Here is a 16,444-nt window from a genome sequence, read left to right as displayed (position 1 = left end):
TTGTTACAAGAGCACACACTACATTATGCCACCTCTTTTAAAGCACTGTCATTTAACCTTTCCATGTAATTGCGCAGCTCCTTGGAGTCTCCCAGCTCCACGTCCTGGCACACCCACTTAATGTCCTGGCTGTGGCTTCCAGTCAGTGTGTTCACAGTGGGGTAGCTACTGTCTGAGGGGATGGTGGTGAACGTGGTGAACTTGACTCGCTTCCTCTTGGTGGTGGGGGAGTCTCCTTTGCTGTCCTTGGCTACGCACCCCGTGTCCGCCGCCCGGTGCACCTGGCCCTGCACGTTCTTCTGGGCCGAGCCTCCGTTCAGCAGGTGGCTGCCTTCCTCGAGCCCGCTGCTCGAGTCCATCATGGAGGTCTGCTCCTCCTGCTGGGGCGACAGGCTGATCTGGCTCTCCAGCAGCTCTGCCTCGTTCCCCAGCCACACCCAGTCGTGGGCGTGGTTCATGTTCTCCTGGCCCTCGATCGACAGCTCCTTGTGGCGGTATTTCAGGGTGTAGGAGATGCAGTTGATGAGGAAGACCAGGATGGCGAGGCAGAAGACCCCCAGCAGGGCGTACATGCCGATCTCCAGGTCCGTGAGCCCGCGAGCGGTCTGGATGAGGTCGTCGTCCATATTGCGGCCACGCGGCAGGTCCACTTGAGCAGGGAAGTCGGCAAAGTCGATCGGCATGTTCTGCCTGCCGTCATCTGAAAGTTTATCTCCATTGGGTCTGCGCATTATTGCGCTTCTAGTGGTGGTGGCTCTCCTCAGCACCCCGTCCTCCATGTCAGAGATGGAGCTGCCGTAGTAGTGAGTGTCAGGGCCGGTCCTGTCCTGGGAGGGGGAGAGCCTGCCTCTACTCTCCATATCGTCTCCGTCAGGGCCGTAATCGCTGCCCCCTCCCCTTGCGCTGTCACCGTGACCAAACTTCACCCTGACGTTACAGTTCCCCGCCGCCAGGACGCTGCGGCGCTTGAACTTCTGGCAGACCTCGCAAACGGTCATCTCCACCCTGACCAGCAGGCCTTGGCCCTCCGCCTCCGTCACGATGACGGGCCATTTCCACGAGGGGTTCTGCTGCACCGTCACTATCTCCTCGTCCAGGGAGGTGGCCGTCAGGACAAAGAAGTCGGGGTTATACAGGTCTAGAGGAGCCACGGAGCCGTCGCTGAACTGCAGCCAGGCGCTGATCAACGCCTCCTGCGAGAACACAACAACAATATGCAAAGAGAGAGAGAGAGAATAAATAGTCAGTGACACATAGACAACTTGTTGTGCTTTCATATTACAAAGAAATGGAGTGCCACTTACTAGCCTCACTACATGAAAACAAACTGGAACAAATTGTTTTCAATGCACTGAAAGTGTTATGAAATTGCAAGGCCTCTTTGTCGGGCAGTTAAAGCATCAACCAGATTTTATTCAGGTAATATCCCACTGCTTGTTGCTACTGGCTTTTACTCTCAGGAGTGCAGTGAATTGCTAAAAATGAGACACACAATGATAATTTGCATTTAATGTTCCTTTTGTCCAGCCAATTAGACTGGGCTATTAAACAGACGTTATCAGCCCGATAGATGTACATTTGTAGTTTTGTTGCCTAAACCTAAAGATGTCTTTTTGTTTGTGTTCAAAATGTTAGAACGAGTTGGTTTAAAGTTTCACTTTCACTTTTACAACATAGTAGGCGTAGCAGGCCCCTATTGACCCACATCTATGGCTTATAGCGACTGATAACGCCTATATAATGGCCTGATAACAGTTGAATCGTGTGCAGCGTCAATGCACCACATAGACTTAGAATAAACATGGAGCTTTCTAATTGTGGAAAACACTGTAAGATCAACACCAGCTCCTATCTCAGCGGCTATTCTCTCTAAACTAAGAGAGGATACAGAATAAAAGATGGACTGAAAAGATCAAACAGTAACATTAAACATTGTTCATCGGGTGAGGATTTGCCATACATAGGCATCTCAAGCCCTTCTCCTACTGCGATTCCACAATTTGCCTTTTAATGTTGCCGAAGGACAAATCCCCAAAGGCGCACAAGTAGATCCCCCCAGTGGTCTGTCAACGCTCCCTAATTACTGACACCAGAGGACTTACAGTGCTGCGCTGCCTGCTTATCTTCACAGTTTGCCGCTGGAGATAGGGGAGATAAATGGTCTTCCTAGCTTTCCTTACTTGGAGGAAGAAGGGGGATGTAAAGGAGCAGTTCAGAGAACTTGTGAGGGGGCTTGATGGGCAGATCAAAGGGGCCACAATGAGAGTAGCCAGGGCAAATGAAAAAAGGGAGGCAAAATATGAAAGTTTGGGCTGTAAGACAGCTGTGGTGTTGCTTTTGCATGCTCCCAGATTAAGCTCCCGTTTCTATTAGCTGCCCAAGGAAACACATTCTGTCACACTCTTGCTTTCAGACCTTGGAGTTAAGAGGGTTAGGGATGGTGTGGAGCAAACAAACAGACACGTGTACACGAGCACACGCACACTCGCGGCTTTCTTTGATTGTAAAATTGCTCATTCAGGGACTCTAATGCTGTGAAATAGAATCTGGAAGTAAGTCTTTTGTTTTGAAAAGCACAGTAACCAAGGCTGCAGAATGCACATCTTTTGGCCTCAGTAGAAATACAGTATAGTATAAAAAAGTCTGTCTTTCATTGAATGACTAATACAAAATGACTGCTGGGAGATAATAATTACTAGTGTAAACTAATTAACATCATTCTCTGTCTTACTAATCAGACAGCGCTAAATTGTGTTTGCAAATAAGTACTGGTCTTTGTTTTTAATCTTTTCGATTGGAGGCTTCGTATTCAACCGCAACTAAGAGAGACAAGAGCTAATTAAGCATAACTCTACTCAGGCTTGATTTCTATTTCAAACTTTACCTCAGGTCTCTTAAAGAGCTGCAACAATTATCTTCATTGTCTATTAACCTGCTGATTATCTTCTCAATTCATTCATTAATCGCTTGGTCTGTAAGATGTCAAAACAATGTGAAAAATGCAGCCTTAAGTGATGTGAAGGTGATGATCAAAGTGCTTGTTCTATTTGACCAACATCTCCAAACCTATAGATATTCAATATACTATCAGATATGAGAAAGAAAAGCAGCAGATGATCATATTTGAGAAGCTGGAACCAGTAAATGTTAGGATTTTTTGCTTGAATGATGACTAAACCGATTAATCGGTCAATAAGGGCTGTCAAAGTTACGCGATAATAACGTGTTAACGCAAATTTGTTTTAACGCCACTAATGTTTTTTAATGCATTAAAGCAACTTGCGATTCCGCGATTGTAGCAGGCTCCGTTTTAAAGCTAGAGGGAAGATACTGGCATCATATGAAACTATAAAACCTATACCGTATACATAACGCTCCAAACGTTTTGGAGAGGACAAACTCCATGGCCATTTTCAAAGGGGTCCCTTGACCCCTGACCTCAAGATATGTGAATGAAAATGGGTTCTATGTGTACCCACGAGTCTCCCCTTTACAGACATGCCCACTTTATGATAATCACATGCAGTTTGGGGGCAAGTCATAGTCAAGTCAGCACACTGACACACTGATAGCTGTGTTGTTAATTGATTTCCAATAATTAATATAAACATACATTTGCATAAAGCAAGCATAATTGCCCACTCCTTTGGTGATAATCTCCCTTTAAGGTACATTTTGAACAGATGAAAGATGTGCCATTAATTGCAAATTAATCACACATTAATTATGGACAATCATGTGATTATCGCGATTAAATGTTTTTATTGATTGACATATATATACAATCCCTCCTCCGTGACACCTGCATGCCTATTGTTGGTGTGTTTTTGTTGTTTCCCCCCCATTGCCCTCTCTCTTTCTCCCTCTCCCTGCTCACCCGGCCATGATCTGCAATCAACACTCCTGCCCGTCACCTGAAATCAACACTCCTGTCTGCCAATCAAGCCTGCTCCTCTTCCCCACTGAAACCCTGCTCCGACAGCCGGTCTCCGCCGGATTGTTGTGCCATCCGTGGTTTGTCAATCGCTTCCAGCCCTTTAACTAGTTTAGCTTGCCAGTTTGACTTTTCTGTCAGTTCGTTTGTTTGTCTGCCTGCTCGCATAATCTTACACCTCTGCTCTCTTCTCTCCAGGAAAACCTGCCTGCCTTCCCTGTTTGTCAAGCCCAACAGCCAGCTCTCATTTCTGGACTGCCTCTGCCAAGCTTTCTCCCCTGGATCCTGTTTCCCTCACCTCAGCCAGCCTCCATCTCACCTTACTGTAAATTAAGAGGCTTGTTTCTCAACTACCAGTCTGTCCAACGTCTGCATTTGGGTTCTGCCTCATAATCTGTGACCTACAGTATATTACAGTATCCTGACCTGTTTAGGGTTCTGCAGGATCTCCTGTGTGGTCGTTGTAGCCAAGATGGCTCTGTTGCTTCCCTGGCTGAGCTGCAGACTCATGGAGAGGCCCGTCACCAGCTGGACGCCCAACTCTGTGATGGTCACTTTGTCGTCCACCACTGTGACGGTCTTCTCTGCCAGGATCGAGTCTGACAATGGAGACAACACCTAGGAGGAGCAAAAGTGAAGAACAGTGAAGAAAGAGAAGAGACATTTCAGATTACGTCTGTGACATTAAAGGAATTTTAAAAGGAAAAGATGAAGAATTAGATTTTCTTCCACAACATTCCCCTCGAATACGTGATTATCGAGCAATAACCTGTGACATTCTGGTGTGATCAATTACGGCTGTGCTACTCCACAATAGCGACTCAACCTATTGTATAGCCTGTTCATGAAAGCTTTTTCATTTCCTGCTCTAAACACCCAGGGTTGGGGAGGTCTTTCCCAGGAGAAATCAGCAGCGACAGCAACAGAGAAAAAGAGCACTACCTAAACTAAACTTCATCAACAGAGAAATCCAAGCAGGAATAAGCCAACGCTGGTCACGCCGCTTGATTGACAAGGGATTCCTGGCAGGTGGAACGCAAAAACATCCCATCAATGAGCACTTAGCAGTGAAGATGTCACAGACACGAAAAAAAAGCGGATTATCACGAGTTATAGGTGATTTAAGAAAATGTCTTTCCAAGTGTTTTATCTAAACATAAAAGGCTCACAAGCCCCTGCGCAATATGCAAAAATACTTTTTATTTTATCTCCTTACTCAGGCTGTGTGGATCAAACAACAACTGGACTTGGCTGCCATCCAACCCCAACACCTCCTGTAGGTAAGACTCCATTCCCTTTGATTAGTACTAGTAAACCAGAAGAAAGGCTCACTTTAACCCCAATTCAGAAGAAGGAAGTACTTAGGCTATACCAAACATGGCATTCATCCTATGTGTAACTTTCTCTGCATGCATATCTTTACAATCGTCTCCTCGTGCATCAGTCTGTTTGGCGCGTCAGCTGATTAGACTACTGTCAGGCTGTGAAATAGGCATTATCAGTCTCTATGAGCCCCATAGATGTGGGTCAATAGGGGCCTACTACACCCACTAGTAGGTTTTATCATCTATTCACATGGTAGATCACCGAAAGAAGGTATAAAAGAACACAACAACAACCGTTGTAATTATAACAGGAGCAGAAGCGGAAGTCAGGCGTTTTACTATAGACACTATGAAACTTCATAAGGTGTGGAGGTTGGGGACGATGGATGGGACACAAAACCAAGGGTTTCACCCAGGAGACTGGAGTTTGCATCCTGTGTGAAACCAACATTATGTAGTTGTCTTTGTGTTCGTAGTTACTTTAACCCAAAACACAAGTGTTTTTTACCTAAACCTAAAGAAGTTGTAGTTTTGTTGCCTCAACCTAAAGAAGCCTTTTTGTTTGTGTTCAAAACGCGATGTTTCATTCAGTTTTACAACATTGGATGGGACACAAAACACAGACTGGACACGCCGTAGTTTTGAGGCCTAAACTTAAAAGGAATTGTAGTTCTGTTGCCTAAACCTAAAGACGTTGTATTTTTATTGCCCTAAGCCTGAAGAAGTTGTAGTTTTGTTGCCAAAATCTAAAGAAGTCTTTTTGTTTGTGTTCAAAACGTGACATTTCATTCAGTTTTTTAGAACGTGTTGCTTTTAAGTTTCACTTTCACTTTTACAACGTAGTATGCGTAGTAGGCCCCTATTGACCCACATCTATGGTGCTTATAGCGACTGATAATGCCTATTTAATGGCCTGATAACAGTCAAATCGTGCGCACGTGGCACAGGTAGTCACAGCTGTCAGACCTTTGCTTGTTTTGGGAGAGTGTGGATGAGTTTTTTTGCGAATGTGAAGACACGTCTGCACACAGACAGACAGATGAGTCCTTGACTCTGGGGAGCAGATCCCACTCCCACTCAGATGCCATTAGGAGGCTGATATTCATCCAGTTAGCCTGAAGAGCATGACAAACCAAAAGGGGGAGGACCCACTCACTCTGAGAGCCCGCAGTAGTACAGGCTGTGACACACCAGTGAGCACCTATCTACACCAGACAAAAGGGGGTACTAGTCAAAACGACAGCAGTGGCATCTGTTATTGTCCCTGGAATATACCATATGTTCATATTCCTACGGTAGATTATTACATGTATTTGTGTTGACAGCAGGTACTTTCATAATTTTTTTTTAATATCATATTTCAAATAATTTTAATGTTCCCAATTTGGTGATACTTTATCAGTAATAAAAACATTACCATTTTAGAATAATTGCCACATTATATTCTATAATTACTAAAACAGGCCTTTGCCCAGACCATTGGAAGCCTCCAGTGCCCTCTGCACTGCATTTCACATCATCAAATTTTGGCAGGAATCTGTACTATAAGAAGCAGGCACCGATCTTCTAGCGCACACGTGACTGAAGCTTTAAGAGATTCTCGCAATGGCAGATGGTAGAATCATGACTGAATATATATATTCACTGTTATAGCAAGAGCTGCTTCTGGATCCTCTTCTTTCTTTTCACAAAGCATTGACGGGGAGAAGGAGAAGTGGATCTTTGAGACAGGAAGCAACAGGGTTCATGAGAAATATGGTTTTAATTTGGGAAGCGATGGCACAAGTGAAACATTAAAACTGCTAGTGCTCCCTAGCACCTCTATGTTACTAGCATGAGGCAAGAGCTGGTGAGAATAGTTTGGTCTTATTTTCATAGTTTTCACCATCATTTATATCAATTATGACATTTTACTCACCAAAGTGTGCGGGAAAAACATTCGGAAAGTACAGTAAAAGATGAACCAGGAAGACTGTCATACTATGAGAGATGTTTGCATTTACAGTTTTGCAGAGGTATGGACTCGAGTCACATGACTTGGACTCAAGTCAGACTCAAGTCACAATGGCATTACATTTGGTGAAGAGCGCATTATGACTTATTTTAGGACTCAAAGTTGACTCAGGACTTGCCTGTCTTGACTTGTGACTTGAGTGCAAAGACTTGGGACTTACTTGTGACTTGCAAAACAATAACTTGGTTCCACCTCTGCAGTTTAGATAATAATAATACGTTTTGGCTATCCTGAGAGTTTGTTTACTGCCCGCCGAATCAACTTAATTTTAGCAATGTCGCGGCATTCCAAGATCTCAGCAATTAACTCGGTGAATGCAATTGTGTCATTACTAATAGTAATGATGTCCAGCGCTATGAAAATAAGATCCTAGCTGTAGTTAACTGGAATTATTATTTAACAGTAACTGTGATATTTCGAAATGCTACACATGAAATCCTTTCTCTTTTAAAGCTAAAACGTCACCTACCTGGATCGTGGTCATCCCCATGTCCAGTCCCACCAGTATCCTCCTGTCCAGTAGCTGTGCAATCTGGGGGTCCTCTACCTTCAGGAAGTCCCACACCAGCTCTGTGATGTCCACTTGCCAATCAGAGCCCAGCATGAAGCTGGTCTGGCCTCGAGGATCGGCTGACTCGGCTACGAAATGAGTCAGGACTCTGACCATGGCGTGCTGGTACTGCAGGGTGCAGCTTCGTCCTCGTCTGTCTTCGTCGTCCTCGTCCTCGCTGTCCCGTGTGGACCTGGCAATGAAAAATAAAAACCTGATGTGCAAACTGGGAGTGAATTCAATCAGTTTTTAGCTGTGCTTGCGGTGGGGCTAGAGGGATGGCGATGTTGGTTGGTCCAATATTTTGGTCACGACTGACAGTTATTACTGAATGGAATTCCAAGAAGCTTGGTACAGACATTCATGATACCCAGAGGATGAATCTTAATAACTTTGGTGATCCCCTGACTTTTCCTTTACTGCCACCATGAGGTTGACATTCATGGTTTTGAGCAAAATGACTCGACAAAATTGTATGGATGCCATGAAATCTGGTACAGACATTCATGTCCCCCTCAGGGTGAACTAGAGTAACTCTGGTGATCCTCTGACATTTCATCTAGCGCCATCATCAGGTCAAAATTTGAATTGCAAAACTAAAGACATCCCACCCCCATTTAATAAGATTTGGCTTCAATTCATCTGAAAAGATTTAGTTAGATATGATGAAGATCAGAATTCAATTTGTCAACTACGGAGAACTGTGGAGGAAGTGAAACCGATGATCAGTATAGTCACTCTTATGACTTACTCACATTGGACTCACTTCTGTAGTGAATTAAATGGTGAAAATAATATTCCCCATTTTTCTGGGGACCTCCTGGAACTCCCTCAAGGACCCCTTTGGGGTTCCTGGATCTCTGGTTGAGAACCATTGTCTTCGAGCAAGTTAGCATGCTGACATTAGCATTTAGAGACTTTTGTTCATTATGTATGCTACTATACTTTAAAACATTATAGAAAGTTCTATTGCTATATTACAGTCAAACAAAGGCAGAATCTAAAATAATATATATCTATATATGTGTGTGTGTATGGTGTTTCTATAAATACAAATATAGTGAATAAATATAGTATACTTAAAGGTGCAATGTGTAGGATTTGGCAGCATCTAGTGATGTTGTTGCAAATTGCTACCACCTGAGTACTGGTTCGTTGTATTTTCAGCAGGATTTAACTTAAACTGATCTCCATCAAACGTTCACACAGGGATGTTTACCGGACCAAGATCAAGCAATGATGCAATGTTGTTGATTAAACCACAAAGAGAGGATCAATGGCTATCATTTTTCTTTCTCCGTGTCTCCCCTTCACTATTTCAGAGCACCTGGTCGGGGTTGTGAATGTGCACACACCTCCTTACTGCTTTACTTAATAGGCTCCCTCATTGCTCTGTTGCTAGGAAATCTAATTTTATTACTTTAGGCAACAAATCAGCCAACAGAGGCTCAGCTCTTTCAAACCAGGAAAATTGCTTTGAGTATGACAAACTGGGCTTAAATGGTAACAATACAGCTGCAATATCATTAGATTTTGCCCATAAATGTGTTTTTTTATTTTGCTTCAACAAACAACAGATGAAGCAGACTATAGATGTTGAGAAAGCAATGTTTGAACGGTTGATCTGGGAGAATAAATGCTGCTGCAGCTCTTCAGTCGTACACTGGGACACAGTTGGGACACTTTCAAAGAGGAAAAGTGCTTTGTCAACAAACCTACTAATCATATACTGCACTGTAGACTTCACCCTTTGCATCATCATTTGTTTCTCTGTCTTTCTCAGACACTGAATGCACTATAGCAAAGGTTATGATCATGATAAAGGGGAGAAGAAAATAAATTAATCTCTCAAACTGTTTTTCTTGCGATTATGTGCTCTGCTCGTCTCCTTTCTGTCTGAATCCCCCGAGAAATCTGGCTGCACGCGAAGCCGTGGGAATAAAGATGTTAGCTGCACGCTCCAGAGAAAAGCCCAGAGTAGCTACAGTGAGATTTGGAGTTAAGGGCTTAAAGCCTTCACTGGCAAGACCAATTTCACATGCAACTGAATGACAGCCATTCACAGAGGAAATTATTCGACTGCGGATATTGTGGGATCACAAAGAGAAAGCCTTTGGATTTGGATTCAGGATTCCACCAGTGATGTGCGGTAAGGGTAGGCAGTACCTCACCACAGTTAAAAAGAAATGTTGAGATTACATGATGGTTGCATTTATTGATAATTTCTTCATATTCATAATTTAATGAATTGTCTTTATTTATTTAATTTTAAATTTTCATACAGGTTAGGTTAATTGTTGACTTTAAATTGCCTATAAGTGTGAATGTGAGTGTGAATGATTGTCTGTCTCATGTGTCAGCCCTGTGACAGTCTGGCGACCTGTCCAGGTTGTACCCCACCTTCTCCCAATTTCAGCACCCCCATATCCCCAGATAATTTAGTTCAATAATTCAGATGTGCAATAATCTGGATTACTATGGCGTTAACACTGCATTTATTTATACAGTACATTTAAACTAATATTCTTATTTATTTATGTATACTATTCTTGCATTTTTACACACTTAATCTGTAGCCTACACAGAATATATAAAAAAAAAAAAAAATTCTGTCAACCAAAACGTGCGTCAACTACGGCCTGGTGCCTTATCCTCTAATTTTGCCGAATCTCAGTAGCTCAATAGGCTAGCTATGGATTCTGAATCCCCAAAAAGACAAGTCTCGGAGGAAAATAGAGAATTTAATAGTCGACAACAAAAAAAGTAATTGAAAGACATTTCCAGAACAAGCACACTGGATTTGCTGAAAAGCCAGCAGCAGCTTCCAGCCAAATGTCCTGAGATGTTTCTTCAATGTCCTCCCTTTCATTTGCACTTTGTTTCCTCACTGCATTAGACTTAATAGGCTTCATCACAATGCTCAAATGTTTTGTGGCTCCAGACAGATTTTGTTTTATTTTATTTGGCCCAAAATGACTCTTTTGATAGTAAAGGTTGCTGACCCCTGACCTAAACGAACTGCGACCGTTTGGAGGGCGTGTCCTGAAGATCACGCTGCCTCATGTCATGTGACATCCACTCCCTCTCGCTCGAGCTAAAGGACTGTGGTCGTTATTTCTTACTTTAAAAACATTTCAACACTGTATTATGAAGAAAAAAAAGATGTGGTCGCTAATGGGAAACTAACGGCGGAAGAGGCAAAAGATGACATGGACTTTATCTAACAGAGTGGTAGGAAAAGAAGGAGCGGTTAGATGGCACCAGACTAGCAAGCTGTTTTTGTTTTTCTTGCCTCCTATAATATATAATATCAGAATATGATTTGGATGTATTGAGAGGTATGATGCAGCTGCAGTGTTCCTGCAACCTCCGAGCGTTACTGGGTACCAAAAATCAAAGCGAAAGTGCCTGATTTACGCATTGCTATACACAAACTGAACCATGGCCTCAGGATTTGATCTCTGGCTCTTAAATGCATCCACCTGTCTGTTTTTCTCCTGGTTGCATTGTAAACTGACAGATGCGCTGTTTCGTCTCCTTCAAAACAAGGATATGGACGCCAGGGATCAGAAACCTTTACTATCAAAAGAGACATTTTAGGCAAAAAAAAGACCCAAAAACAAAATCTGTCTGGAGCCGCAAAACATTTCAGTATTGTGATGAAGGTAACACTGTTTATAGTCTAAGTATATAGTATATAAGTCTAATGCAGTGAGGGCCAAAGAGCTAATGTACTACAGAGTATTAGGGCCACATTGAGGGAAAAAACATCTGAGATTTACAGAATAAAGTCATGACTTAACGAGAAAAAAGTTGTAATATTAAGAGAATAAAGTCATAACTTTACGAGAAAAAAGATGTAATATTACGGGAATAAAGTCATAACTTAACGAGAAAAAAAGTCATAATATTACTAGAATAAAGTCATAACTTTACGAGAAAAAAGTTGTAATATTACTAGTATAAAGTCATAACTTTACGAGAAAAAAAGTCGTAATATTATGAGAAAAAAGTCATAACTTTATGAGAAAAAAGTTGTAATATTACGAGAATAAAGTCATAACTTAACGAGAAAAAAAGTCGTAATATTATGAGAATAAAGTCATAACTTAACGAGAAAAAAAAATAATAAGTAAAATTACTACTCTATAATATTATGACTTCATTCTCATAATATTACGACTTTTTTCTCGAAATCTCTGATTTATTTTTTCCCTGAATGTGGCCCTAATACTCTGTCGTACCATAGACCTACAACAATGATAAATAAAAAACAGTTATTGATTTCCATTTTTAAAAATAAAAAGAAGAGCCGCATGTGGCTCTGGAGCCGCAGGTTGCAGACCCCTGGCCTATATGCTCTGTGCACGTCAGAGACACCCTGTGTGCTTTAATCAGCGAGTAGTTTCACAATTTTTATGATCGTTTCGAGCAGAAAAGTAATGAACTAAAACCGGTAAATAAGGAGACCCGTCACAAAACGTTTAGAGCTGGCTCTTAACCAGCATACACCTTCTACCATCGGATCTGTGGAGACTAGAGGACCTTTTCAGCATCAAAGCGCATGAAGGCCAACAGTCAGAACAGAATGGAAACAGAACAGGCTTTCGTCCTTGGCTCATATTTCCATTGAAACTGAGGAAAACACCTAACAAAGAGGACTTTTACAACAAGTCATTGATATCTGTGTCCAGAGGGATAGGCGCATGGACTTCTTCTTCTTCTACTTCGTCTACAAATAAAGTAAGTGCCTCCTATTATGTATTTTTTTTAAAACCCTCTTATTGGCATTGTGTATGTTGTCTGGTGTTGTTACTGTGTGCTACTGTGCACTGACACCAACATTTCTCTTTTTTTTTTCGTTCTTTCTTTCATTTACATTGTGATTTTGCTCTTGAAGACATATGCAGTATAGATACAGATAATTAAGATATGACTTAAAATAAAAAAAATATACACATTAATACAAAAATGTGAGAACTGTTTTAACACTGCAACATGTTTTAAACATGTATTTGGTATCTGTTCTGTATGTACAGTATGTCTCTGTGTACAGAAATCAGCACAGTGCAAATGGTCAGTGCAGGAATACACAGGATTGATAGTCTTCATGGTGGTTTTATTCCATTGGATGCACTTTTCCTGTCACACAAATGTTGCTGCTGTGTTTTTCATATTGCTGTATTTCCCCCAGCAGGTGGACGTTTTTAGTTATAAGTCATGTTTTCAAAATCTTTTGTGATCTGTAGGATGTATACAGTATGTCTCTGACGTCTTGCTACAGTTGGCAGGTAGATAGTTAAAAAGTGCAGCTTGGTTTCCACCTCATGTTGTGTGCAGTGCAGTGACAAAGGTTTCCTTAGTTTTGGGTCGGTCACAGTGGTCAGGTATTCTGTCACTGTGTATTCTCTGTTTAGGGCCAAATAGTATTCCAATTTGCTTTAGTTTCTGGTTGACTTTTTCCAATGTGTCAAGTAGTTTTTCTTTTTGTCTTCTTATAATTTTAGTCTAATGGGATCTCTGTCTGGGGGCTCTGAACAGAGTCCTAGAACCAGCTGGCTTAGGGGGCATTTGTGTCTCTAGAGTCTCTCTGTAGGTGAGGGCTTTGTTGTGGAGTGTGTCAGGGTCACTTTCTTTTAGGTGATTATAACTAGAGATGCACCAATCCCACTTTTCCAGTCTCAATACTGATAGCGATATCTGGGCTTTGGGTATCAGCCGATATCGAGTACCGATCCGATACCAGTGTTTAATCAATAAGCTGTTTGCCTCACTGTGTGGAAGTGACCAGAATCATTCTTTTATCGCTTATTACTCGCCATTTAGTTTCATTCCAGATGTCAATGCCGTTATGAAAAATATCTGTGTATTGGAATGATCAGATGAGATGAAGATGATACTCGTTGGCTTGCTTTCCTCACGTCCATTTCTCTTCCCCTGCACTGATTCGTTCAAGCTGAACAACCAATTGGAGTGATTTCTCTCACCGAAGAGCACTGCCGCCGATTCAACATGCTTAATCTCCCAAAGAAACTCCAACAGCCTAGAGCTGACGGTGTGGGACACACTGCAAAAAACTATAGGCCTACAGACACTCACCTACGGCCCCAAACTGTCTGACTGCCGGCCGTCGGCTTGGTGTGTCAGAGCCTTTAAAGCTCCTGAAAACTTCATATCATATTTCTCCTTAATATTGAATATTCATGATGACCGAATAAGCAAAAATCAAAGTTAAAATTAAACAAGACTTTAACAAATTCAACTTTATAAATAAGGACACGGTCAAATTCATTGTAGTTTTGGGAGCAGACTACAGGAAGTGGAGATGAATGTGTTTGCGGTTGTCTTATCACTGAACCAGACTTGGATGGATGTCTGCTGATCAGTTTGTAGATCTGATGTTTGTCCTTTGCTTAGCACAGCTGACACGTCTCTGAATTGTGTTTTCAGAGTTTCCTTTTTGTCACTACTTTAGAAACGCTTGTAACACCAGATTAAAATAACAGATCAGTTGTGCCTAAGCAGGCCCTTCATGACACATTTAATGCATATTCATGAATGCTAACTCCTCCACTTAGGATTGTAATGTCATTTTCCACACAGAAGTGGAACACTGCGTTAAATTCCCATGCAGGCGAGGATGTTTTTTTTTTGAGTCCTTCTTTTGGTCTGTAATATTTTGAGTTTATCAAACACATGGAGCTTCCTCCCTGGGTTATCATAGTCCACTATGGCTAATGAAAGGCCAACCTTCAAATTCACATATAAATAAAAGAACCACCTTCTGCATAAAATGCAGCAATTCCTCAGATACCTTGTTCATTTCACAAGATTTGTGATTCATGGATTTGTGATCAAACATCCATTTTAAAACTTATCCTTTCATAGATTCATGTTCTCTACTGTCTCTCCGCTCATTTACATATTACATGCAGAGGAGAAAACCATCTGCCAATGATTTCAGTCACCATCTCCCAATTATTCCACCGGCAGTAATTGAAAGTTTCTCACCGCTGACTGCTTTGGTTAAATCCTTTTGGAATCATATTGTGTTTTGAGCGTAAACAGAATTTGTTATTTGACATTCACGGCCAACGAGTCGACGAGTGGTGCCGATGTTACAACAGGAGCATGTACTGACACATTGACTGAATCAGCGTTTAAACAGTATATTCATAAGGACGTTCATACACGCAGGTATTAGTCAGATGTAATGGATTCAGGAGTAAACAAGCTGATAGTGAAGTCCGACCGTTTTAGCTCCGGTATGAATCTGATATGCCAGTGTTTGTGCAGCCATCACAAAATCTAATCTAAGGTTAATCTAATAAACAAATCACACTCAGCGCCGAGAACAACCTGCTTCACAAAGCAATTTTCCTTTCCGCTCCGTTCACTTTCAAGCCCAGTTCTGACTTCAGATGAGACGGCTGCATATTAATGTGCGTGTGTCATGCTTATTTTCGTTGTGCCCCGTGGATCGTGTGCTGTATTTGTTTTGGCATTTCGCTGCATTTTATTTTCTGCTACAATAACATGACGAAGGTCATTTGGACGGAAATAGGCAGTTCTATATATACACAGATGCAGCTCCGTCTTTGTTTTATTGTTTGAATCTTGTGTGGAATTCAAGTACAAGTTTGTTTTACAGTAGAAAGAGAACACTCACACAGTTTAAGCCAACTCAGTATAAAAACAACATTAAAAATTGAGTATTAAGAGGTAACTGCGGGACATTTTTGGAAACACTATAAAACAAGGGGAGGGAAAAAAGCAATCTACATATCTTGAAAGACGTGTTGTAGGAGTGGTGCATGTCTGAGTGCTACGCCTACACTTAGGTTTGCTGTCTGCAAAGGCTTATCTTGTCCCTGTTTTGACAGGGCTTAGGGAGGGAAGAGGTGAGCCATACAGGCAGTGCCAGTCAAAAACTGTGCGAGGAGGAGTGCTTTTGCAACTCACTAACTTACAGGCCTGATGTCTCTTTATTCCCCCCCCCAACCCCCCCTCCCCCCCTCCAACGTGCCCCCGACTTGCCATCCTGGCTGATAGAGGAAGGTCCCGCCACTTGCTATTGTCGCTCAGTGGCTCAGTTCCTTTGTGGGCTTATGGACAGTGGAGCAGTGCCCATTCTCGCCAACAGGCATAGTGCTACTTTGCAAGGTCACGCCTGTTATCCCCTGATAAACAAAAGACGAGTGGAAGACAGGGAGAAGCAAAGCTCTCTGCTGCCCATCAGCAGTGGCGCCGGCGTCCAACAATGACAACACAGCTCGGCTGTCCCCGCTGATAAAGGCGTACCAGCAGCAGCACACAGCTGGGAAAGCAACATCCCCGACAAGCCATGGCATTAGTCGAACACTGTACCTCTGTCACTCAAAATAAGAAGGGAGCAGCGATAATTAGAGCAGCCACACTGGCGCGTGGGATGACTCCAAGTCCTAGACCAACCTCGACGCTTTTCCAGAAGTAATTACCGCAGGTAGGCTGATGGCCGCTCCATCGGCTGATGGATTTCAACAGTTGCAGAGAAGCGTTGCACAGCGGTGTTGGCAGAGGTGCTGCCGGTGATGAGGCTCCCCTGGGAATGGTCGGATCTCCAGGCAGCTCTAATAATGTTC

At 42.4% G+C, this 16,444-nt stretch overlaps 2 protein-coding genes and 2 long non-coding RNA genes across 4 annotated transcripts in view; 2 read left to right on the top strand and 2 right to left on the bottom strand.

Moving 5' to 3' along the window:
• The window catches only part of LOC141769509 (transmembrane protein 132C), a 162,421-nt gene that overhangs the window by 628 nt on the left and 145,349 nt on the right, over positions 1 to 16,444 (bottom strand). Inside the window, exons 7-9 of the mRNA XM_074638642.1 lie at positions 7,743 to 8,016; positions 4,361 to 4,552; positions 58 to 1,193 (exon numbers count right to left, since the gene is read on the bottom strand). Of these exons, the coding sequence (XP_074494743.1) occupies positions 58 to 1,193; positions 4,361 to 4,552; positions 7,743 to 8,016 (1,602 nt within the window). The remainder of the gene's footprint in view (positions 1 to 57; positions 1,194 to 4,360; positions 4,553 to 7,742; positions 8,017 to 16,444) is intronic.
• Positions 1 to 16,444, bottom strand: part of glt1d1 (glycosyltransferase 1 domain containing 1) — a 148,199-nt gene that overhangs the window by 65,958 nt on the left and 65,797 nt on the right. The window lies entirely within an intron of this gene.
• Positions 3,611 to 4,512, top strand: LOC141769513 (uncharacterized). Its single transcript, XR_012594308.1, has 3 exons — positions 3,611 to 4,014; positions 4,133 to 4,259; positions 4,379 to 4,512. It is a non-coding gene; the product is annotated as an uncharacterized LOC141769513 (long non-coding RNA).
• Positions 4,596 to 8,041, top strand: LOC141769512 (uncharacterized). Its single transcript, XR_012594307.1, has 3 exons — positions 4,596 to 5,050; positions 5,155 to 5,214; positions 7,727 to 8,041. It is a non-coding gene; the product is annotated as an uncharacterized LOC141769512 (long non-coding RNA).

The sequence above is a fragment of the Sebastes fasciatus genome, chromosome 6, assembly GCF_043250625.1.
Source record: "Sebastes fasciatus isolate fSebFas1 chromosome 6, fSebFas1.pri, whole genome shotgun sequence".
Classification (NCBI taxonomy): Eukaryota; Metazoa; Chordata; class Actinopteri; order Perciformes; family Sebastidae; genus Sebastes; species Sebastes fasciatus.
This window is presented reverse-complemented; position numbering and strand designations above follow the sequence as displayed.